Source organism: Bradysia coprophila, assembly GCF_014529535.1.
Source record: "Bradysia coprophila strain Holo2 chromosome IV unlocalized genomic scaffold, BU_Bcop_v1 contig_81, whole genome shotgun sequence".
In the NCBI taxonomy this organism is placed as follows: Eukaryota; Metazoa; Arthropoda; class Insecta; order Diptera; family Sciaridae; genus Bradysia; species Bradysia coprophila.
Window position 1 is genome coordinate 4,604,884 of NW_023503375.1, and position 25,670 is coordinate 4,630,553.

At 36.3% G+C, this 25,670-nt stretch overlaps 1 protein-coding gene and 10 non-coding genes across 11 annotated transcripts; 6 read left to right on the plus strand and 5 right to left on the minus strand.

The window, feature by feature from the left end:
• Positions 1-8,109: 8,109 nt before the first annotated feature.
• On the plus strand, positions 8,110-8,182 carry Trnar-ucg. Its single transcript has one exon. It is a non-coding gene; the product is annotated as a tRNA-Arg (tRNA).
• A 2,686-nt stretch (positions 8,183-10,868) lies between these two features.
• Trnag-ucc lies at positions 10,869-10,940 on the minus strand. Its single transcript has one exon. It is a non-coding gene; the product is annotated as a tRNA-Gly (tRNA).
• Positions 10,941-11,172: 232 nt separating this feature from the next.
• On the minus strand, positions 11,173-11,244 carry Trnag-ucc. Its single transcript has one exon. It is a non-coding gene; the product is annotated as a tRNA-Gly (tRNA).
• Positions 11,245-11,810: 566 nt separating this feature from the next.
• Trnar-ucg lies at positions 11,811-11,883 on the plus strand. The gene has a single exon. It is a non-coding gene; the product is annotated as a tRNA-Arg (tRNA).
• A 530-nt stretch (positions 11,884-12,413) lies between these two features.
• Positions 12,414-12,486, plus strand: Trnar-ucg. Its single transcript has one exon. It is a non-coding gene; the product is annotated as a tRNA-Arg (tRNA).
• A 725-nt stretch (positions 12,487-13,211) lies between these two features.
• On the plus strand, positions 13,212-13,283 carry Trnad-guc. The gene has a single exon. It is a non-coding gene; the product is annotated as a tRNA-Asp (tRNA).
• Positions 13,284-13,807: 524 nt separating this feature from the next.
• Trnad-guc lies at positions 13,808-13,879 on the plus strand. Its single transcript has one exon. It is a non-coding gene; the product is annotated as a tRNA-Asp (tRNA).
• Positions 13,880-16,102: 2,223 nt separating this feature from the next.
• LOC119072264 (actin, indirect flight muscle-like) lies at positions 16,103-19,560 on the plus strand. Its single transcript, XM_037177455.1, has 6 exons — positions 16,103-16,367; positions 18,028-18,142; positions 18,206-18,246; positions 18,317-18,588; positions 18,655-19,180; positions 19,240-19,560. Exons 2-6 carry the CDS (start codon positions 18,057-18,059, stop codon positions 19,443-19,445), a joined length of 1,131 nt encoding a protein of 376 aa, XP_037033350.1. The 5' UTR covers positions 16,103-16,367; positions 18,028-18,056; the 3' UTR covers positions 19,446-19,560.
• A 3,277-nt stretch (positions 19,561-22,837) lies between these two features.
• Trnay-gua lies at positions 22,838-22,931 on the minus strand. Its single transcript has 2 exons — positions 22,895-22,931; positions 22,838-22,873 (listed from the first exon to the last, which is right to left on the minus strand). It is a non-coding gene; the product is annotated as a tRNA-Tyr (tRNA).
• Positions 22,932-23,097: 166 nt separating this feature from the next.
• Trnak-uuu lies at positions 23,098-23,170 on the minus strand. Its single transcript has one exon. It is a non-coding gene; the product is annotated as a tRNA-Lys (tRNA).
• Positions 23,171-23,240: 70 nt separating this feature from the next.
• Positions 23,241-23,313, minus strand: Trnak-uuu. The gene has a single exon. It is a non-coding gene; the product is annotated as a tRNA-Lys (tRNA).
• Between the last annotated feature and the right edge of the window lie 2,357 nt (positions 23,314-25,670).

The window sequence follows — 25,670 nt, forward strand, 5'->3', positions numbered from 1 at the left end:
TTTTGATCAAAAGAAGTAATAGATTTGATGAAAAAATATTGATGATATGATTCCCGCCTGTGGCCTAGGAAAGGCTATCTAATTCAGTAGATTGCTAGCAACAACATCGAGATCGATGTAATCGTGTTCTATTTACGGGTATTTAAATTCCTAGAAAGTCGTTAGATGTGAGGGTAAATCAAATTTCCTCCTATTTTAATGGATTGGACCAAGACTGTAAACTTTGGGAAAGTCACGCAGATACAAATCCGTGGGTGACACACCCCAGTTGACGATAAAATGGCGGATTTCATACAAAAATTCGCCTAATGTGACGATTCTCGTCGCCGTGACGATGTGGTGAATTTTGTTTATATGGAAAATCTTCAGATCTGCGTGACCTCCCCAAATTTTTAGCCTTTGATAAGATTACGGGCAACAACGCCACCAATTATCATTTCTTTAAAAAAAATAGATTTTATGAATCGAGTCATTTTTCCCCAATTCGGCATAAAACAACCATACATGAGGAAAAACATTTCTCTGGCGAACTTTCTTTCTTGGACCACATTCGCAAGAATCGCCACCAACTGTCAGCGAAAATCCAAATAATTGTTAACCTGTTACAGACGGCGTTCATCTGTTATCCACAACGACAGCAAAAAGCATGTTAAAACCAAATGAAGTAAAAGATTTTTGAAATAAATCTCTGAAAATCTTCGAACAAGTAATAGAACAGATAGTGAAACTGTTGATATGCTTGCCATCTGTGACAGGTTAATTTGGAAGAGTCGGTAATGAGGAAATGTCAGAAAACTTGAAAAATTTACTTCTTCGTAAATGAATTTTTTAAAAATTTGAAAACTTGACATCTCGGGATGAAATCAATTTGTCGACAACGCCAGTCTTCATCCTTTATCAATCGCACATCTATGGACTCTAACTAACGCCTTTCTATATTGCTATATATAACAAATGTTAAAATCACTGAAGTAAAAGATTCAGAAGGAAAATACTTAGATCAAAGGGAGTGGCTATTTCCTGCTTAATAAAAAAACATAGTTCGCCCCGTCGACTATTCGCATCGATCCACCCTAATCGCAATTCTATTTTATTTTCAGTGCCATGTCAAAACATTAAAATAATATTGTGCAGGTTAACATATTCATGGTGCATCTATACAATACACAAATAGCTCGATCAAGTTTATCTCTCTTCCTTCTATCCTCGGATTGTATTTACACATTTAAAACTAAATAGATTGCGAAACGAGAAATGCAGATGAATGTGCATCACAAACTACTGAATGTATGCAAATAATTGGGTAGCATACATTTTGGGGTGACTGTGACAACGTAATATGTTTAAAAAGTAGGCAAATTATATGTATGGGATATGCAGACAAAACAGTGCTTGGGATAGTGATACCAATTGACCTAATATGATTTGATGCCACTACATATAAGACAACCTACTCACCTACTTAATGAATAATACAAACCCTCTCTGGATGCACTACGTATAATTGTAGTATGTACAAAACTCTGTGGCAGTAGTATACATCATATCTATAGCAAAATATATATTATAAACGAACCGAACGTTAAATAGATAGATAGCTAGGAGATTTTCTATTACAAACCGGTCATAAATAAACAGTGTACTCACGCCTCATTTCATCTTAACATCCTTGACTGCCAAAACCAGCATTCGATTCTTCACACGTCCATTTATTCTGTAGGCACATTGCGAATCAGTAGGTGCTATTATGCTCTCCGTTCCTTGTTGTGTGCTTTTTTTTTGCTTCTCTCGGATGTTTGACGTTATAATAAATCTAATGTAATTTTACAAATGGCGTGTATCAGACACATAAATCATCACAATCCCTTCGGGGGGATATTATAGACGGTACGTTATAACTACAAGCAACAGCCTGATTTTCTTCTATTTTTCTCGTCGACATTTTCAATCTCATACTTGTCGATACATATCGATAGCCATAATTTCTGATCCTTAAACAATAATCACGTTTAATTACATATTTCTTCCATCGTTTTTATTTATAGCTTTCCCACTCTTCATTTCATCCTTCCTTCGCATCCTAACTAGCAGCAACAATAATTCTTTTTTCGTACAAATAAATATCAGCAAGTGAAAAACGTTTGCCATTATCGTGGATGGTTGTTATTTAATCCGGCATATTATTATATATATACCGTCACACCTTGCCTCATTTGACACGGTTTATTAGCAACATTGTTACAAATCCGCATTCGGTGCAAATATGACCGATTATCCTTTTGTGTGATACGGGAATATTGCCGATAATGTTACAAATTGTCCGCATGTCATACACACACAGCCTAATTAATCATTGCAATCTATGCAGAATTACGGTCACTTGGGAGAACAATCATAGATTCTTTTTGGACACACATATGTGCAACATACAGTAACGTGCAACCATTAGATGAAGATCAATGGGAATGAAACAATTAGTTGGATGAGTATGGTATGTATTTAAAGGGAAAAAATGGATACTTTTGACATCGAAATTGTGATAAAATCACTGAGCTAAGGAGTCCACTTCCTTCTCTGCTTTGGGTCGCGCATTAACGTCCACACTTGTCAAAATAAAACTTTGGAACCACGGACCTAATGTGCTATTACTTACTTGATCAATGTTTGAGCCGGTTCACCTTGGTGATCTCCATAACTCTAGTCTAGCACTTTACTACTGAGATAATCAGGGTGGATAATCTTAGTAAGATTTATCTTTGAAACGTTCTTACTGAGAATTTTCCTTTAAGGCCCGTCATTGGGAAATGACAGGACAGTTTCCCGAAAATGTATGGAAAATTTTATCACAAAAATTCACCGAAAAAATTCAAAGAATCTCACCTCTTATGCTTTCCATTGTATTCGGACATAGTCTCTTTAGGTCGCCAAGGCATATTTGAACACTAAAACACTTTTTACTCGATGAAAAAACAAAAAGTTTTTTTTGTTTTGTCGCGACAAAAACACAGAAAATATTTCGACACAATCGTGACACTCCGCTATTATAAGTACTAGAATGAATGTTTGCTGTGTTCACTTCGGCGGTAAAATATTTTTATTCAAAAACGTGTCCGACCCTTCAACGATGGTAGACATTTATTAAAATTGTAACCTCTCCCACTTCCTTAGTAAGCTAACAAGACTTCGCTGAGTCTAATTATGCCAACTCTTTGAATAAAAATATCGGCTGAGGTCGAATAATTGTCCGCTGAGCTTTAACAAACCTCCGCTGAGCTCTAATAATTCTCCGCTGAGCTTTGACAAACCTCTAATGAGGTCTAATAATTCTCCGCTAGGCTTCAGTAAGAGTCCGTCAGACCTTAGCACGTAGTAGTAAGGCAATGAAGCTACACTCAATAAGCATCAGCGGATACCTAATAATTGTTGCTATGATTTAATAAGACTCCACTTAGCTTTGGCAGATCTCCGCTGAGTGTCCGATTAGCTCCATTAAGCCTTCTTGAAACTTCCTTAGGCCTAACGGACACTTCCTGAAGCCTAGCGGAGAATTATTAGAGCTCAGCGGAGGTTTGTTAAAGCTCAGCGAAGAATTATTAGAGCTCAGCGGAGGTTTGTTAAAGCTCAGCGAAGAATTATTAGAGCTCAGCGGAGGATTATTCGACCTCAGCCGATATTTTTATTCAAAGAGGTGGCATAATTAGACTTCGCGAAGTCTTCTTAGCTTATTAAAGAGAAGCGAACAGTTATTTACGCTCAGCGCAGTCTTACGAGCGGCTAAATTTTCAATAAATGCTCTCCCATCGTTGAAAGAATGTCCGCTGAGCTCTCGTAAACCTTTAAAAAAAATGGTCGATGAGCATTATTAAATGTATACGCTACCCTTTGTCAACTGTTTCATGATTTTTATAATATGTCCGACACTTTTTTGAATGAAGATATTTTACCGCCAAAGTGAACACAGCAAACATTCATTCCAGTACTTATAGTAGCGGAGTGTCACAGTTGTGTCGAAATATTTTCTGTGTTTTTGTTGCGACAAAACAAAAAAAAACTTTTTGTTTTTGCATCGAGTAAAAAGTTTTTAGTGTTCAAATATGCCTTGGCGACCTAAAGAGACTATGCCCGAATACAATGGAAAGTATCAGAGGTGAGCTTCTTTGAATTTTTTCGGTGAATTTTTGTGATAAATTTTTGCATACATTTTCGGGAAACTGTCCTGTCATTTCTTAATGACGGGCCTTAAAACATTAAAAATTATATTTTGAGCTAAGCCTTTTTAATACTTGCAGAGAAATGATAACAGATGGCCTAGGGTGACAGAAACGCCATCTGTTATCATTTCTCTGACTAACTGAGATCGTAATGTTAGTAAACGAGTTCAAATCCTAATCGAAACCGGATTTTTTAGCATAATTAGCATAACTTAGCATCGCATATCCTTAAGAAAAGCAAAATTTTGTCATAACATGTCTAACCTGTGTTTCAATAGTCTCACTTACAGATGGCTAAAATTTACAAATATCAGTCATAAGCTCTAGATACTACAACAACGAACGTACGATAATAGTACATTACGTATCTACGGGAAAATGTGTTTATCTTCGATGGACGTTGTGTCCCGAGCTGAAGACGAGTGCGTACACCAATTTTCCAATGAACATAAACTGCCAGTTATGGCCAAATGTCATCGCGGAGGACATAACGATTTGAAAAACGGATTCAAAAGCATACATTTTCATATTATACTTCAACATGAATAATAATGAATGTGTTCAAGATAGCGAAATGATGTTTCGAAACTAAAGCTCAAACGTAATAGATTTTTGTAAAGTTCTATTGAGCGATTTTTTTGAAAGTGGACCAGGCTCCGTTGGAGCTATATTGGCGACACTTTGGTTACTTGCCCAGATAGCCCTTGGCCCCAATAGTTTAAAACCGCAGTCGTTTAATTTTAATATTCTTTTATTGGCTGAGGAACTTCCACCAAAAGTCGAAAATTGGTGTTTTTTGTAAGAGATTCACTGCCGCTACAGGCTATGGACATACATGTGTGGGGGTTCATTGGATAGGTATTGTCCAGGAGATACGGGGCAAGCACAGATATCTTCCATATCCTGGTACCATTGTTCGAAAATAACAAAAATAATGTTTCAGTCAAAGGCCGGTAATTTTGATGGGATTCAAAAGGTGATGTATCGTACCTTAAATTTTGTCAACTGACTTCACTGCTGTGACATTTCACGTTAAAATAGAGCGCGAAGAATGCAGTACTGAAAAAAATGTGGCGCCTCCACAGGTCAACCGAGGGTTCCTATTAATCGACCGATTTTGAAGAATCGGCCATTTCTGGTGTGTACATTTATTGATGAAATTGAGTTGAAATGTCTGATTAAGAAAAAGTCAGCCAAAGAAAATCTGACAGAATGCAACGTATTAGTTACCTCTCTGGAGGCCAGACTGGACGCACACTTCGTTGATTAATTTTGATCATTTTAACCCAACTCCCAATCTTCATGGCTGCTTGGTATTAACTTTCATCAGTTAACGACAACGGCAAATAATGTAACTCATGGGCTCGGCAAATGTGGTTCAAAATATAGCAAAATTTTTGTCAAAACAAATGAAGTAAAAGATTTTGTAATTATATTAGCGTCCAATTCGATAATAAATACCATCGTCTATTACGAACATCAAACGGTATTCATTATTAGACCTTACGACCTCTTCGGAATCGATATCGGCATGACCTTACATTTACTTACAAAGGCAGTATGGGGCATATCTGCTCCAGAACAGTACGTACATACTTCCACGGCTCGTCATTTGTATGATGGACACCATTATAAATGTACAAGAACCCGGCAGCATTTCGGTGCGTCAGATTAAATGCAGATTAAATTGGGGGTATTATGTTCAGTCAGAGATAAAGTGTGATAAGCTGATATTAAGCTGTGTTTAATGAATATTTTCGAACAATGTCTAATTCCATCAACGCATTATATATCCTCACATCTCGTTTTCATTTCCTCCCATCAATTTGCACAGAAAATTTGAAATTTCCATTAGTTACCGCAAATAGGTCTGACGCCAAGAACTTATCTGTATAATTAATGATTTCAAAGATGGATAGTTTGGCAGGAGTGCTATTAAAGCAGCCTTCAACATATGATGAATCTATTATTGTTGTATAATATACGTTGAAACAGGCATCGTACACCGTACAATAATGTAAGATAGAGAACGTTTCGGGACACAAGGGAATAAATGAACGGTAAACAATTGCTCTCGAAATGTGTTATATTTACCATAAAGACTAAATTTGTGTTTCGTATAATATTCGTTCATGAGATTATACAAACTACCTTTCATCCTGCGTTTGTGTGCGCTAGGCATTTCTTTTTATTAAATTACTAATTATCTTCCGAAAATGTGATTATAATGTAAATTAATGAATGAGTGAGCGAGCACATTTAATTTAATCTAATTCCTGGTATACCATTACGTATACGTATGTACCAAATATATATAATTTTCTGACTTTTCCGCATAAAATAAAACCCATATCATGGACGGGGTTTTTTGTTTTATAGAAATCCTCTCTCTATTTCATAATATATCCCTGCTCGGGGAACTGCGGGAATGGACCAAATAACTACATGTTAGACCACTATTTCAAGATTTTTGTGATATTATTATAAATCCTCCGCCTCCCAGTCACATCATATGAAGTTGAGGTTTACTGGAGATGAACGTGTCTGTAGTGCTCCTTTTCACATTGCACTGTCGCATCGGTCCTTGAGATTCCTATGACTAAATACATCTCGCTAAATCCAATTTTCAGATATTTTTGTAACACTTAACTTAACGCTGAAACTTTTTGAAATAATTAAAATTTCTTCTTATTTTTGATTCAGCTTCGTTTCAAGATCTATCCATTTCATTCCACATTTCTTGACGAGGCTTTTTAACCTGTCACAGACGACAATCATATTAACAGTTTTACTATCTGGTCTATTACTTCATTTGATCGAAGATTTTCAGAGATTGATTTCAGAAATCTTTTACTTGATTTGTTTCAAACGTGATATTCGCTATATAAGACCTCTTTAGTCAGAGCTTTGTCGTTTATTATCACTGTCGTTGTCGATAACAGATGACAACCTTGTTAAACTAAACTCAAATTTCTTCAAAATTTATTCTATTTCTTAGGGCTCGTCGAGATCTTTCCAAAGAACCTTCATTTGTTGAAATTGGACTACTTTTAATTGAAAATTGAAGAAATTTATCTTTTTTTATACGGCTTCATGCAAAGCTGCAACTCAAGTAAAATGTTCAAATTTCATCCTATTTCCCAGAACTCATCGAAACCATTTTAACGAGTTACCACACGTCCTAAGCGATGAAAATTTAAATACTTTTTGAAAGAGATAAAAATTCTCGATTTTAGAAAATTATCATAGGAAAGCCTCGTCAAGAAATGTGGAAACCATTGGAGTGAATGAAGGAAAATATGAGCGAATGAACGGATAACATGAGCCAATGAGTGAAGCAAATGATTCGAAATACGAGCGAATGGACACAGAGAATACAAACGAGTGACATGCGAATACAAATGGTGGGACACGATATTCAATTGTTGTTTCCCCTTCGGCTAGTGCACTAAATGGACTAAATGCAACAGGGATGTTCTTTGCTTGTTATAATTAAGTCAGTGACAGTCTACGCGTAAATGCAGTTAATTATGACTTGTACAAACGAAGAAGTTATGGACGAATTTTATGGGGAAAGTAGTGCAAAGCTTGTTGAAATTAGTTAATTTAGTACATTTAATCCGATATAATCTAAAGAAGTGGAGCTTCCCTCAGCAGTACATCCTAAATTTAATGGAGATTTCTAGAATCACTCTCATATTTTTCTATATTTCCCGCCATTTTTAAAATAAAATTTAATTTTAAACAATGACCAAGTGGGTATGACTAACAACATTTCAGAAAATATTAAAGTGGCAATGGGTGGTTATCACAAATTAAAGTTGTTAAAAAATTTGATTTATGTAATCAATGCCATTGGTAAATTCCAGCGATGTGTACGCAGTATGACGAAATACACGACCGTGTGGCCTAATGGATAAGGCGTCGGACTTCGAATCCGAAGATTGCAGGTTCGAGTCCTGTCTCGGTCGAATATTTTTTTTTTATTTTACGTAAAATGCCATGAATGACGCAGAATTCTTTCATTTACTTTTTCATAGGAAAGTCTCGTCAAGAAATGTGGAAATGTATAAAGTTTAAAGCAAAGTTACAGCGCTAAGTGAAAGCTAATGCCGAGGGGAAACAACAAGAGCGAATAGTGGGACAGGCTACATTCGTCATTAAAGCGAATGAAGGAAAATATGAGCGAATGGACAGAGAATACAAACGAATGACGAATGACATGCGAATGCAAATGGTGGGACACGACATTCAATTGTTGTTTCCCCTTCGGCCAATGTACTAAATGCAACAGGGACGTTCTTCGCTTGTTACAATTAAGTCAGTCACTGACTGTCACTGACTGAGGGCCTATTTTCGATAATTTAAATTATCGAAATTATCGAAAAATTCTCTAAATTCTCCAAAAATTATCGAAATTCTTAAATTTACTTTTGGAGAATTTTGATAATTTTTCGATTATTTCGATAATTTAAATTATCGAAAATAGGCCCTCAGTCAGTGACAGTCTAAATAATAGTAGATTATTCACCTCTGCCCACATGTTTGTTTAGACACTTGGGGAGTTGTTGCATGAGCCGAAGGCGAATGTTATAACCCCAAGTGTCTAAATAAACATTTGGACAGAGGTGAATAGGCTATTTTATCTACCGATGGCGAAATAATAGCACTTTTTCACTGCTATTATTTCACCTAGGTAGATAAAAATTAAAATCTGGCTCCGGTATAAGACTAGTCTTTGATTACTACACATTCTTCCTGATGAAAGAGGAGCTGGATCACCACATACAAATAAAATACCTTTCACATTCAGCTTCACTGGAGATTCTCCAGCGCACTTCAAGATGAAATTATAATAAATTACGAAAATATGGTCTTAAATGTGATTTTCTTGTCCCATTCCCGCAGCTGTATTATATACATTCGGTTGAATAACAAAAATTTGCCAGAAATGGACTGCTAAAATCTACTTAATGAGAATCGCCCCGAATTAATTGAAAAACTTTTCCACTTTTCAGTACTTACTTTTATAAATTTTGCTTGAAAATTTATGAGCCATACACACACCGATTATACATCATCCCAGCCAATATGTATATACACATAAAATACACATCCAAACATAAAACCAGCCGGTTAAAAAGGTAAAAAGGAAAGATGAACGGATGTGATTGCGGTTACTTGAATTCAATGTTTCACGTTCGAATGAACAATGCATTTGGTGGCCCATTCAAGTGTAGTCGCGAAAGATAAAGCGAGAAAATGTTGCTTACATAGCATTATAAACTACACACGATGAAGCTGTGTCTATATATGGATGATTGCGAGTATCGCAAATAGAGTGAAAATGTCGGGGTAACGTTTACATACGAAATTTATTGGAAAAATGGAGCTTGTTCAATTTGTTTAGGGGATGCATTATTTCGGAAGAGATTATTTCTCAAAATAATTTCGGTTTCATGTTCAGCTGCACAGAGAATAGGAATGAAAACAAGATTCCATAATACTCGAACGGTGTGATTGGTCTATCTATCTAATAATTAGCTGTATTTTCTAGAGAAACGCTATATTCCGCGACGAATTCTTTTAATTTTCAGCTTAGAAATACTAGAATCGAATTGGATTTGAAATAAAAATTTTTGATGTGCACGGGTGAGACACGAACTCACAACCTTCAACTTGCCGGGCTGATGCTCTAACCAAGGTTGTGCGTTCGTGTCTCACCCGTGCACATCAAAAATTTTCATTTCAAATCCAATTCGATTCTAGTATTTCTAAGCTGAAAATTAGTTGTATTGCTTGTGAAAGTGTTGGACCTTGCGGTGCGGTCAAACATTCTAGCTTTGTCTATTCAATTCCCCTCGTGTTTATAAAAACAAGAGGAGAGGTAGCAGACGCTGCGACTTTAGCCTCGTACGACCCGTATATTTATTACGTAGGTGACTTTAGTGCATCTACCCTACTGAGTCCGTAATCTTACTGTGTCCGTAATCCTACTGTGTACGTAACTGTAGTGCCGTTCTCGACCCTCTAAACATGAAATTTTTATGAAATTTACGAAGTTCCCTTATCTGCAAAAAACGCTTGGTGCCCTGGAGTAACGGTTTCAGTCCAACAACGTGGATTTAAAATTTCCCACCAAAACACCTATCTTTCAAATAAAACGAAAATTAGAAAAATCGAACGCAATCTACTCGATTTATATACAAATAGCACTTAGGGCCTAGCAGCCGTTCACTCCAAAGCACAAGCAAAAGCTCGCGATCGACTCACCCTATTTTAATGATTTTTGTCCTATATTGGTTCCAACAACTCCTGACGTCTGCGGTTTCATTTACATTTATAGCGTTTATTTTGCCACATATACTCAAAGGACCTTTGAACACTTAGCCAAGCTCAAGAAGGACTAACCCATATATGTCCATCTTTGAAATTAAACCCACAATTGTGATAACCTTTCAGGGGAAAAAAAATTTCAAAGTCGGTTGAGATTCACGGGCAGACGGACGATTCTTTTTTTTTGTCATCTATGACCATTGGCAAATGATTCGCCTTTACAGTCTGCTTCGAGTACTTCGTACGGGGCTAAAAACAGTTTAATACTCCAAATCACGAAGTTTTCAAAAATTGAAATGGAAAATGAAATTTAAAAAAATGTGCGTCAACCGAGAATCGAACTCGGATCAACTGCTTGGAAGGCAACTATGCTGACCATTACACCATTGACGCTGTGAACGACGCCGCGACCATTATTTAAAAATTCCATTCATAGAAATGAAGAAAGTAGAAATGTGCGTCATGAATCAACTGTTTAAAAGCACATCTATACCTACCATTACATCATTAAATAATATAGTCACACACAAGGTACCTTCGTGTACCACACACATTCACATTAATTTTTCGTTGTGGTAAAAACCCAATCAAAGAAATAAAAAAATAAAAAAAATTACAAAAAATGTGCGTCAACCGAGAATCGAACTCGGATCAACTGCTTGGAAGGCAACTATGCTAACCATTACACCATTGACGCATATACTACACAATGAATTGTTTACGAAATTGAAGACCTTGACGCTCTGAATACTTACAATAAAAACGGAACAAGAGTGAAATAAGCAGATGTACAATGCAATGCATACAACAAATAACGCCGGCGTTTTGAAAACATTCTGTAAGTTTCACCCCAATAACTGTTTACAATTTGTAATCGAATGAAATGAGTCGTTTAGGTGCAGGTAAATTAATGCAAACACGTCGATTTAGAAAGTAATTATCATTTCATTACGTAGGTCATAACAATCTAGTAAATCCAAGCAATGTTTTAATAAATATACGAAAACTCTCGTGTCTCATCAATCCGAATAGTACTCAACAAACTCAACAATCATTCCATCTAACAATATTCTATACACACTATACTATACACACTGTTATATGGATGTTCTGTAGGTGTGAATACACCACACACCACTCGTACATTGATTGTAAAATTCGGTTGCACTCACACAACCGAGCACCTATACAAACGTTTCGTTTTATCGATTTTTCTCTTGTGCGTTTGGTTTCACATAGCGATTATGTGAAATGGCATAACATGACCGTGTGGCCTAATGGATAAGGCGTCGGACTTCGAATCCGAAGATTGCAGGTTCGAGTCCTGTCACGGTCGATTATCTTTTTTTATTTTTTTCATTTTTTTATTTGTAGAAAAAAGTGCTAGAACAACAAAAAATTTCATACCAAGTTTCGAATCTTGATTGAATTTGCAATCATTAACGGTTTATCAGCCCCATGGAATTTGTTATTGTTTGGCGTAAATGCAGTTAATTATGACTTGTACAAACGAAGAAGTTATGGACGAATTTTATGGGGAAAGTAGTGCAAAGCTTGTTGAAATTAGTTAATTTAGTACATTTAATCCGATATAATCTAAAGAAGTGGAGCTTCCCTCAGCAGTACATCCTAAATTTAATGGAGATTTCTAGAATCACTCTCATATTTTTCTATATTTCCCGCCATTTTTAAAATAAAATTTAATTTGACAATGACCAAGTGGGTATGACTAACAACATTTCAGAAAATATTAAAGTGGCGATGACGGTGGTTATCACAAATTAAAGTTGTTAAAAAGAATTTGATTTATGTAATCAATGCCATTGGTAAATTCCAGCGATGTGTACGCAGTATGACGAAATACACGACCGTGTGGCCTAATGGATAAGGCGTCGGACTTCGAATCCGAAGATTGCAGGTTCGAGTCCTGTCTCGGTCGAATATTTTTTTTTATTTTACGTAAAATGCCATGAATGACGCAGAATTATTTCATTTACTTTCAAACAAAATTATTGCATTAGGAAACACGAAAACCATATTTTGTTTCCTATTCTTTCTCAACTTTCTTATACAGAACACAGACCCGATGTGATCCCAAATATTTCACCTGGAATCCTCTTTTTTTAAACATTGAATTAATCAAACCCAAACGAGGAATATCCCGTGAGAAAATAGTCGGTCGAATGTGGTCTAAGCCACATTATGTTTGATTTCTCATTTTTCATGTTTGTTCATACATGGAGTACAGTCCTTGACGAAACTTTGATCATATAGCGGACTTCTCTATAATTTCCTAGACAATCGCACAGCTCAAAAGTGAGAATCACTAAAAGGCAACACGTCCCACACAAACAATGGAACAATTTCCTCAATAGACTTCGGTGCGATAGTTGACTATTCAATGAAATAGTTGTTGTTATTCAAAAGTAACGTTCCTTTTGCATCCTCTGAAAACATATCTTTCTACACAGAGGTACAACTACATACGTAAAATTTGCACAGTTCGCATTTTAGTTATTTCAAACACAACACACGCATGCGTTATTCTGCATAAATCACATAGGTTAAAAGAAATGAACAAAAACAAACGAAGAAAACACACTATAAACGACTCGTAATTGATGCCGGCTGTTTTTAACTCTCTTTAATTCACCAACTTACAAGTCCTCGGTAGTATAGTGGTAAGTATCCCCGCCTGTCACGCGGGAGACCGGGGTTCGATTCCCCGCCGGGGAGGATTTTTTTTTTATTGTTTTGGAGATTATTAAATGTAATTATTTAATTCGAGAAGCAATTTTTTCAATTATTACAAGTTCTTAAGCTTTATGCTTTTAAATGAAATACATTTTCAATATATTTCAATATATTTCAGCTATACTGTCCAAGCAAACTCAATGAATGTTCACAAATAAATCGTTTGGTTGTATACATAACAGAAAGACCTAACTATACACTAACTATGTTGGATATTTACAGCCGTACGAAGGGGTTATTATGATTGTACGAATGTTGACAAGAACGCAGATCGAATGAAATAAAACAGATATCGAGAGAGCCCAATGAAAAATTACATTTTTTGGTATTTTATAAGTAAAAGTAATCTGCTTCAAGACATCATGACTCATGACAATTGTTTGTTTTCATTTTCTATAGAACATTTCAACACGAAAACTACATTGCATACTGTACTGTATACGAGTCGTACAGTGTTTATTTATGGCCGGTTATTTTTAGTTCTCTTTAGTTCGCACAAACACAAGTCCTCGGTAGTATAGTGGTAAGTATCCCCGCCTGTCACGCGGGAGACCGGGGTTCGATTCCCCGCCGGGGAGGATTTTTTTTTATTTTAGAAATAATAAATTTTTGGTTATAATTGTAATAAGCAGCATTTTTCAGTCATTGCGACAATGTTATCTCTTATTTATGAGCTAAATTACATTTTAAATGTTCGAATAACCTAAACGAAATTCGGGACATTTTCGTTGCAACAAGAAACAGAGTGGAAAGCCGAACTATTTTTTTAAGTCGGCTAAAGCCTCGGCTTGGGGTGTAGATGACGTTGTAGAGCTTTAGTGTTTTTAGCAATCCATTAGATATTAATTAGAGTAATCATATTTTGTCGGTTTCAGCAAACAGCTGAGTACAAAGTTAAAAGTTAATGATCGGCTGAGGCCATTTCAGGTCTACAACGACATCTACACCCCAAGCCGAGGCTTTAGCCGCTGTCCACTCTGACAAGAAATGCTTTACTGTTTCATAAAACCATTACTTACATAGCTTGATGAAGCATAATCGGACTCATTTTGGAGAATGAACATACGATGTTTAGCAGTTCTTTTGTTCTGTATTGCGGCCTACCCGAACTACTCAAGTGCTTACCTTATATAAAACGTTTCTTAACCAAATACCTAGCCTCAGTAGATAGATCGTCTTGCTATTTTTCATGCTAAACTGCAGCAGCTGCAGGACCAAAAATTAGGGAGCTTAGAGATTTTTCTGGGATTATTGTCAGCAATTTACACGAATCTGTTTGTGAACAGATGAACTCTATGAGAACGGTAGATCTTGGACACTTTCGCTTGTCACCCTCATTTCATCCGCAAAATAGCCGCAGATCTACCGTCCACATCAGGTAACGTAAATGGCTATTCTGATGTTCATCAAGTCAGGAAAAAAGGCTCTTTGCTTTCCTTTTTGACCAGCCCATAATGCAGCTAAAAATGAAAAGTCAGGTATGTCTTCCGCTCAATTATTCTTCCTAGTAAAAAGTATTCATTCGTGGAAGACATCGGGTTCACGGTCTAATATATTTTCAATAATTTGATGTATAGAACGTGCAGTCAAATTGCTATTATAGATCTGTTCGTTATAAATCTCACTACGAGTCATTGATTTATTCGATTCCTTGTTTCGATTGATGAGTGTTTTGCCAAAATAAAAAAAACAAACAAACCAGTCGAATACGACAAATCTATGAATAGAACGTTCTATTATAGTCAAGTTCATGATCGAGTGTTTTCAAATTGGAATGCTTGCTGAAAGAAAGACGATGGGCATCTTAAATGCTTCATCAGAATTGTCGGCTTGTTACTAGTCGCTAGATAATATTCTCATTATTCTCATGGAGATAAATCAACGTTTCTTTTTAGACATTTTACAGCAAGTCATCTGTATCATCCACAATAATTAACGACGAATTCCGGTCATGGTGCTCTGATACAACAAAATGTCTTTGTTAAAAAGAACGAAGTGAAGGATTTTTCACCATTTTCTCACCTCGGCTTAAACTTCGGAAGCCTTTGTTAAGGTAACAAATAACTATTTCATACGTGCGGTGTGATCAACCCTATTTCTCCATCCAAAGATCATGAGAAAATTGAGTTTTGTTGACGACTCTCTCCATTTATTCTGTCTCATATTCATCTACTCTTTCAGCATATCACTTATTTACCTGCTTAACACGCACAATTCATTTATCCACTGAGAGATTTATGTTTTCAAAAATGGTACAGTCTTCGACATTTCAAATGTCTCACTGTCAAATTTTTCTGAGAATTTCATTGTGTCATTGCGAATTCACAATGACATTCTTTGAAAAAAATGACAGTGAGACATTTGAAATGTTAAAGCCTGTACGGCGAATTGATGTTTTCGTGTAGAAAAGCGGTTATAACCACACCAAGCACACATGAAAAACGTTGAGTTCACTTCTGAGAGAAATAGGAAATTCGAGCGAAATTGCGGCGCTCGCTCCGCTCTGTTGTAATCTCCAATTTTCTTCCGATTGTATAATGTAAAGTTCGGCGCATTTTGTAAAACAAGCATTTCGAACACTAAATTAGTCACCCATTATCCAGTAAAGACTGCCACAAATCTTCCCGTATTCGCCTTTACCTATGAATAAACAACCAAAAACACCTGCCAACGATTTCTTTTCATCAAAGGGACACCATTTAATTGGCATTGTCTTAATTGCACTGCATAGAAAAATGTACCCGAGTGATAAACACACTACATTTTATTGTGATTTTATTTTTGAAACGATTTTGTAATTCGAAAATGCATTCATTGAAATCGGTCCATTTTAGGATCGATACTATTTCCAGATCGCTAAGTGCTCGTAATATAAAAGGGATTGATTTGTGTCCGGTGCGACTAGACGGTATAAAGTTATCGAACGTTCAATAAATTAATAATACGTCGGGAAGAACAATCAATCGTATAACATAATAGTGCAAATTATTTCTACTTTGTCAAAGTATTATCCGTGTAATAACTTCCAGAGTGGTTGATTGATTTATCAAAAGTTTATTTTTCAAGGTTTGTTAATTATTACTTCGTATTATAAGAGAGTTTTAGTTGTCAGTCAAGTGGATTGTAATATGGGATTTATAACTTCGACGATACGTAATACAATAAATAATTTGTTTCGTCTATAAGCACGAAAATCTTACAATGTTGAGCAGAGAAATTAATGGAAGTGAATTATCATAGTTTTGCAAAGTTTTCGAACTTTAATGGCAACTTGCTTGCTTACATATCAAAATCAAAACTTTCTCATAAACTTAAGTGTTTGTGCCGCATGGAATAAAATGTAATTGGATATAATATCTTATCTGATACGATCAATAAAGTTAATCCTTTCAATTTGCAGACAGTTCAGTTTGTATTCAAAAATGTTCCTTCCATTTCATATATATATTAACGGAACGTCTGTTTGGAATACAAATTTGAAGGGGAATTTAGTCAAGGATAGTGGTAATGAGGACCGCAATTTTGTTTCAATATTTTGAAATCGGGTGTTACATGTTAGGACAGACAAAGTTATCGAATACGCTGGTCATTGTCGAAATGAGGAGGTTTGTATAGAGTGTTTAAAGAGAATTAAAATAGGATGTGCCGGTGTGCCCCCATCGAACTCAGTTAAATTAACTGGTTTGTTCCTATACAGTGTTCAAAGAGAGTTCTCATTTTGACATATAACCCATCGAGATCAGTTGAATTAACTGGTTTTTTCCCCTTTTAACATATAAACTTTGACGTATCACCCATCGAGATCAGTTAATTTAACTGGTTTTTTCCCCTGTTTTTACGCTCTTTGAACACTGTATAGTTAACTGAACCCGTAGATTCAAATTTTGACATTTCACCCATCGAGACCAGTTGAATAATTTTTCTTTTTCTTCCTTTTTCCGCTCGTTTAACACTCTTGTAGACTGTTAACGGAGAGCGAACATCAGTTAAAAACTGCCCTTGAGAGCAATGTCACAAATTGAATGAAAATAAATCGAAATTTGAAATTATGATCAGAGCGAGAGTTCCGAAGACCAGTTAATTTTTACTTGTCTTAGGGTACTTGTCATTGCATATTTTCACATAAATTTTTCACATATTCCCAAGGCAAGTTAATATAACTAGTCTAAATTAAATTTCCTTCTCTCCTCAAGGCCAGTTACGTTTATTTGAGCCAAAATATCTCTTCGTTAACAATCTATTAGTCTGTGAAATTGCGCTACAATTTTGATTGAAATTACAGCACAGTTCTCAGAGAGATGGACTATGCTCGACCATTTGTTAGTTCCATCGACCGTATAAAGTTTAGATTTGACCTAAAATACAACGTCTTTAAATAGTCTTGAGATCCTTTCAAAATATCACTCCACCAACTGTGCCTCTTAAATTCAAACAAACAGCTGAAAATGTTACGTTAAAATTAATTTCGTTTATAACTTCTGGACTACAGAAACCCATTTTTTCTCTGCTCGGATAAGATTTACCTTACAAATGAAATGTGTAGTTCAAAAGCTTATACAACTTATGCATTCACACACAAGTAGAGATGCGGAAGGATGTTGTTTATTATGAAAACTCACTACGATAAAGTCACAGTAAAGTTTTTGCCAGCTTATTTCCACCATAAAAAACTTTTGATCTCTTGTTTAAGTGAACGTTCCTAATTGGTGTTGTTTATGTCTTACAGGCTTTTGGAACTACAATAAAACAATTACAATGTGTGACGACGATGCTGGTGCTCTTGTTATCGACAATGGGTCGGGAATGTGTAAAGCCGGTTTTGCTGGTGATGATGCCCCCAGGTATATTGGAAACTATTGATGTTCTAAGAGTGTTGGCATTGATGATTTTATTGTTCGTTACAGAGCTGTTTTTCCATCAATCGTTGGACGACCACGTCATCAAGGTTAGACATTGACGGAAGAGGAAAATCTGACGGCCTCGTGATTCAAGTGAAAAAATTTGTAATTTTTCAGGTGTAATGGTCGGTATGGGCCAAAAAGATTGCTACGTTGGTGACGAAGCTCAGAGCAAACGAGGTATTTTGACTCTTAAGTATCCAATTGAGCATGGTATCATCACCAATTGGGACGACATGGAGAAGATTTGGCACCACACCTTCTACAATGAACTACGTGTTGCCCCGGAAGAACATCCAGTCCTACTTACTGAGGCCCCATTGAATCCAAAGGCCAATCGGGAGAAGATGACCCAAATCATGTTCGAAACATTCAACTCACCAGCAGTTGTGAGTGTCACAATCGTTTAAAAATTTTTTGTTTTTATTTTGACCCGCTCGGTCCTTTCGTTCCAGTATGTTGCAATTCAAGCAGTGTTGTCATTGTACGCTTCTGGTCGTACCACCGGTATTGTATTAGATTCTGGTGATGGCGTCTCGCACACCGTACCAATCTATGAAGGGTATGCCCTTCCTCATGCCATTTTACGTCTAGACTTGGCTGGCAGAGATCTGACCGAATTCTGCATGAAAATTCTAACCGAAAGAGGATACTCATTTACCACGACAGCTGAACGGGAAATCGTTCGGGATGTCAAGGAGAAACTTTGCTATGTTGCCTTGGATTTCGAACAGGAAATGGCCACTGCATCAGCATCAACCTCACTGGAAAAGTCATATGAATTGCCTGACGGTCAAGTTATCACCATCGGCAATGAACGCTTTCGATGTCCGGAAGCTTTGTTCCAGCCATCATTCTTGGGCATGGAATCAGCCGGTATTCACGAGACTGTCTATAATTCGATCATGAAGTGTGACGTCGATATTAGAAAAGATCTGTACGCTAATTCGGTGCTGTCTGGCGGTACTACTATGTATCCAGGTACAATTTACCGATCAGTTTTCCACAATAACGTCTCTTATCGATTGTATTTGTCGCAGGTATTGCTGATCGTATGCAGAAGGAAATCACTGCTCTCGCTCCCTCAACCATTAAAATTAAGATCATCGCACCGCCAGAACGTAAATATTCTGTGTGGATTGGTGGTTCAATTTTGGCTTCACTGTCCACCTTCCAGACGATGTGGATATCGAAAGCAGAGTATGACGAGTCTGGTCCGGGAATCGTTCACCGTAAATGTTTCTAAATTCGATTCGGCTGTCATTAATGGTAGCGTCGTTTTTTGTGTGTTGAATGTCTTTGATAACTTGTGCCAGTTTTTTACTTTTGATAAAAAATTAAAAGAAGAAAAATTCAAAAATTTTATTGTGTTTCAACCGGTTGTCCGGAGATAGGGAGAAAACAATTTGGCTGCATGCAACGGTGAGGGATTCTATTGAAATAGCCTACCGAAATCGGACGCATTTTTCAGTAGACTTTTTTGTACTTGCCTAGAAAGGTGTTGGTGTAACTAAAAGCCAAAACAACTTTCAAAACTGTTGTTTGGCACGATGTCTGGTCAACCTCGGCTTCGCCTCGGGTTGACAATCGACACCTAGTGCGATAAAATACCTTCATACGATTCTTGTTTCATAAATAACCATTATACATCAGTGTCTATAAGACCAATTAAGTAAAGTACGAAGTATGACCTAATGTCACAGCAGAGGACCTAAGCCCAAACTTAGCCTAAAATCTAAACGTTTGACTCTCACAGTGTACACTGGTTAACCTGATACAAACGGCAAGCAAATGACCAACATTACTATCGAGTCTATTACTAGTGTTTTTCAAATCTTGTACTTCAATTTTTTTAACGTGAATTTTACTGTATAAAGGACCATATTAACCAGAACTTGTCATTATTTTTGTCGTCGTTATCGATAACAGATGAATAGCCGTATGTGACAGGTCGATCGTACCAGCAAATTTATGTTCCAAAGGTAATTTTAAGCTGAAATTTATATAAACGGAATTATTCGAGGTAGAGGTAGAGGGAATTTAGACTTGAAAGGTGTCAGGACCCATGCATGTTTGTGTCATTGCACACCTGAGGCCAGCGGCGGTTTCCGCTGCATTTCGTATACAAAAGAACCTCTAGAAGTTCGCAGAAATTAGTCAAATTTTCACCCTTATCTCAGTGTGAATGAATTTTAACCCAATAACACTCCATTTGTCCCGAAGATCATGTCATTGTCTTTCGAAATAATGACACCCCGCACGACCTCTTACGTTGGAGGCTTTAGTGATACGAGCTACAGCTTAGGATTCTTTGTATGTTTTAACTCATGCAATGAAAACAAGTCGTCTATCCTTACAAAAGATACTTTGTCCGTACAGTGATTTCCTCAACCTCCGAATATTTTCTATTTTCTTTATGTTTTCGGTTTTTTTCGGCTCACCTTTTCCTGCCACCCAAGTAAAGGAATTTTTTTGAAAGTCGTTTTGGCTTCTAGGAACCTCTCTCTAGGCACCCATCAAAAAGTCCACTGAAGAATGCGTCCGATTTTAGTGGGCTGCTTTCCAAAATAGTCCCTCAGTGCTAAAACTACTTGGACGGGCGAGTATAGAGAATAGAGACATACAAAACAAATTCACACAAAAACCGTTTCACTTCTTATGCATCGTCTTGACAATATGGTAGCAACGCTTTAAGACAAAAAGAAATTTCTTTGCATTAAATTAGCCTTTCCCAAAACAAAATTAATTCCAATTTGTTATTCACATACATTAAACTTAACATAAATAAATTATTTGAAATAACATACTACAACTCCGCTGCTGGTAACAAATTCTACCATTTAGGATGTAACCGAGTCGAAACAAAACACACATATTTTCAGGTTCTATTTTCGTTTGGCTTAGTGTGAGAGGCACTGTGTGTATGGAAGACTTGAGTGCTAATAACTTATATTGCACGAAAAGTTGAAAATTGTGTGTCTGTCTGTATGATAACATAATACATGTGTGTGAGCGATGCAATATGGGAACATAATTAAAGTTGAATTTCATCTCTCAGTGAAACCGAATGAAATAATTTGTTGGCACACGTACAAATTCGTGTTATGATTTTGAATTATGATGACTAGTCGTGATATTACAAATAATTAACGACATAAATGCGAAGAATCTTGCTTATGATTAATCGAAATGTTGTATGCGCATTTTATTGAATTGTTCAGATTGCATGAACGTTATCTGTAATTGTCGGATTGTACGTTTAACACATTATAAATTGCAGTTATGATATTTGTTTGGATAATGCACACTTCATGGCACTATTACTAAATATCGAGACGATGTTTTTTAGTACAGACGAGATTATCGTGTCAGAGTACGATGACGAAGTAGTCAAGTATCCTTTGAAGTAAATTGTTCAGGCGTCTTATAATTTATCACAGTCAATCACATTAATTGTGTGGATTTTTCAATATTGAATAACATCGTTCTATTTCGATCGCTCCTCTGTTGAATCACATCAAGGTTTTTACTGAGCACATGAGAAAATGTCGTTTTGTTGACGACTTGTCTGATAACCGTTCCGGGGAGAAAATAGAAACTTTCTCCCCCCGAACTGTCACCTTTGTTTTTGTTTTGAACAATTGTGTATGGTGCAGAACATCGGTTAATCACATCTTGCACATCTGGAATAGATATTTGTTCACTGAAGACAATAGGAAATAGAACTTTTCTAAATCGAACTGTTACTTTTATTTGTTTCTATTTTCAAAAATGGTATGGTGAATTGATGTGTTTTGTTTCATGAAGAAAAACTGTATGTCACACCTCGCTAATATGAAATAGTTATTTGTTGACCAAGGCTAGAAAATAGGAAATTTCACCAAAAGCCGTAATTCGGTCTAGGTGAAATTTCCTATTTCTCCCCGAGGTAAACACAACGTTTTTCATGCTTGCGCTTTGCGAAAATCCGCACTTTGAAGAAAATAAAATAAATAGTGTGTGTTGGTGGTCAGCCATTTTAGGTGAGAAAATAATCATTTTCTCACCCAATACGGCTGAACCCGTCATTTTAGGGGAGAAAATTATTATTTTCAGACCTAAAATGGCGCCTCTCAGAACAACAACAAAATGCCATTTTCACAAACACTTCATTGTGGACAAAATAAGGATTTTCACATAGCTAGCATGAAAAACGTTGTGCTCACCTTTTGGGGGAAACAGGAAATTCCAACCCGAGCTCTTGTTAGAATTTCCTATTTCCCACTCTCGGTTAACGAATACCTAAAGTACAAAAATACAAAAATTTTAAAAATTTTAAAACCTTAAATGAACTGACTAACCCACATAATGAATGGACTGGAAGCTCATCGAACACCATTACCTTTGCGTCTTTAAACTTTATGAAATCAGAACCAGATTAACACCTAAAAATTGTGCCTATTGAGTTTTAAGCGTCTGACGACGATTACCTAAAGAAATCTTTCTGAGGGCACGTGACAGAAACAGTTCTTTTAAGTTCCACGATAAAAATAAACTTTAGTTCACACAACGAAAGTTTTTGTTTGGAATTTTAGACGAAACCTAACTTTTCCCAGTTGGAAAAACAACTTGAAACAATTCAGCAAAAAAAAAAATTGATCCTTCGAGCCGGATTTGAACCAGCGACCTATGGATGACTATGTTTGTACACTTTCTCTACAGTCCACCGCTCTACCAACTGAGCTATCGAAGGTGTACTTATCGTTGCGCTAATAAGCTCTACAGTACTAAAATACATTTCAAATTTTCAAATTTCAAATCTCGAATGTTTCACGTCTTGTTTATCTATCCCGTCTATTGTGATCACTTTCGAAAACCAAAACAAAAAACTTTTCAATTTTTGAAGAAAAAAAAAATTGCGCCCGGGCAGGGACTTGAACCCTGGACCCTTGGATTAAAAGTCCAATGCTCTACCGACTGAGCTACCCGGGCGATGAATGTGCTGATTTTATCTACATGCGAGAATTTATTCGAATACCGACAAGTAAAAAAAAAAAAATCGCGCCCGGGCAGGGACTTGAACCCTGGACCCTTGGATTAAAAGTCCAATGCTCTACCGACTGAGCTACCCGGGCGTTGGAGTGTCCGATTTCACATGCATTAGAGAATTTAAATGAACTGAAACCTAAAACTGTTTGAAAAAAAAAATTGTTTCTAATGGTCAATGTACATTATCAACTAATGTCATCGCGTAGAGTACTAAAGTTCAACACATACAACGATACCATACTACATTCATTTGATGCGAATAGTAAGATAGAGGAATTCCAATGGGAGAATAAAATATTTCCAGTTTAAATCATTAACTCTATTAAACATTTTGTTGCGGTTGCTTTTTTTTGCGTGAAAGATTCAATTGTTGTTGATGTTGAGCATATAAGCGCCGACGGATTTTGTATTAGATATGTTTTTATGGTTACTTTTTAACAAGCGATGCGATAGTTGTATTTAATGTTTATTTTTCAATTCCGTCGAGAATCGAAGAAAAATGAAGAGCATGGCAATATACTCGGACTGGGTTGTTCATATTACGTAACAGAAAGGAATAGATATTTTTTCAAGAATTTGAAGTGTCACCCGAGTACCGAGTCGACAAATTTAAAGTGGAATTCGAGTTGCATCGTCGAAAAAGTAACTTTCACTCAGTTACAAACATCCTACATTTATGCACGAAAGAGTGTGTCTTTTGAAAGTGAAAATGTCTCGTGAATGTACTTATTACGAACCCTTCTTCTTATTAGATACTCTTTACTCTATATTCTACAGTCTCTAAACACCCCATCATCTGCAACAATGTACTGATACTGTGATATGAGAAAGTCGACGTCATTTATTATGTTGTTGAGTTTATGATAGTTTTGGTATATGAGATGACATTACTGTCTGGAGATTTTTTGTTGAGGCGTGTGGGAAGGTCGTTCGAGCCGAAGGCGAGGAATATATACCACATGTCTAAACAAAAAAATTCTCAACGATACAGTACGGTGCGAAAAACTGATTTTTGTTTACATGGTAATGGCATTTTCTGGCCGCAAGACAACAAAAACCTTTACGTTCTGTTGACGTCTGGAAAAAAGTTGAAAATTTCATTTTATAGGGAACACCCTCCAAATTAAATTTCCATCGTTGTACTGTTGCTGTATATCGTCACTTCATCGAATCTACTACTTCAATTGTTTAAACTATTGTATTGTGTTTCAAGAGTGGTAACGTAACGCGAAAACTTAAGATGATTTTATTGCTTTGGTAACAAGTGGCCTCCGATTTAAATGAGAGTTAGCTCGTCTTTCAATTCTCTCATTTTTTCGATTAATTTTTTGATTTCGGTGTAAAGCGTTCAAAAGGTGAGGCCCTAAAAACTCAAGAATTATTTTAAACCATTCTAATCCTGAACCAATGTCGGCCTTGAAAATACCTACAGGAGGAGTATATGCCCTGTTTGGTGCAACTACATTTACGAGAGGTATGACAGAAAATATAGCATATGTTCGGAGTGTTCGACTTCCTTTCAACATGGATCTTCCGTGGAAATGAGTATGGGCTGTTGTAGCTAGCCTCACCCACTATCGTTCCACATTTATATGAACCCAGTACTTTTCGGTTACAGGTCTACAGAAGTCTTGGGAGAAAAGTTGTCAAATTGCAGATTTTTCCTTTCATTCTGGTGGCTCTACTGCTGGAACAGCGTCTGGAACGGTATTACGGCATTCATTTTGTATCTTCAACTTTTCTTTTACTCTATCAATAGAAATACACTTCGCTATTTCGCGAATATATGTCGTTACAAGAACCCAGTATCGATCAAAAGAAAAATAATTTAATTTTTCTCGATGGATCTTAGTCAAATAAGAGTTTGAAAAAACGATGTGATCAAGTCGAAGCAAACGGTTTTCCACATTCTTATCGCGTAGCAAATATTGTAAAACCTTATTTCATCAGCGAATAGCGAGCTGGAACACTTAAAAATGTCTGGCAAATCTTTTAAAAACAGCAGAAGCGAACGCGGGTCCAGAATCCAATCACAACGTTTTCGGTTCTTCCTGCGTCTGATGGAAAATCTTGTACTTCATTTGCTTTAATATAATGTTTTCTATATGAGGAGAGTCTAGACAGAACTCATTGCTTATTTTGGTGATATCCTTGTCGATAACAGATGACTTAGATATTCCACTTCTCGAACAATTTCCTTTATTATTTTTTTAAACAAACAATGAAATGAATGAATTAACGAAATGACTGTATTCGAATCAGGCTATTATTGCTCATAATAATCAATCATTCAATTCGATTAAAATTTCGAATTTAAATCGAGGATTTGAATGAATCATTACCATTTATGTCGTGCTTTGCACTAACCAAGTTGAATATGCACACCAAAATTAGTATTTTCATTCGAAAAACTAAACACAAATAAAATGTGACAGCCCTTTTG

Bases quoted from the DNA above. Each gene is read 5' to 3' on its own strand.
- LOC119072264 (XM_037177455.1), top strand. From the start codon at position 18,057: ATGTGTGACGACGATGCTGGTGCTCTTGTTATCGACAATGGGTCGGGA. The intron at 18,589-18,654 runs GTGAGTGTCACA...CTTTCGTTCCAG, and splicing joins CATTCAACTCACCAGCAGTT to TATGTTGCAATTCAAGCAGT. The intron at 19,181-19,239 runs GTACAATTTACC...TATTTGTCGCAG, and splicing joins CGGTACTACTATGTATCCAG to GTATTGCTGATCGTATGCAG.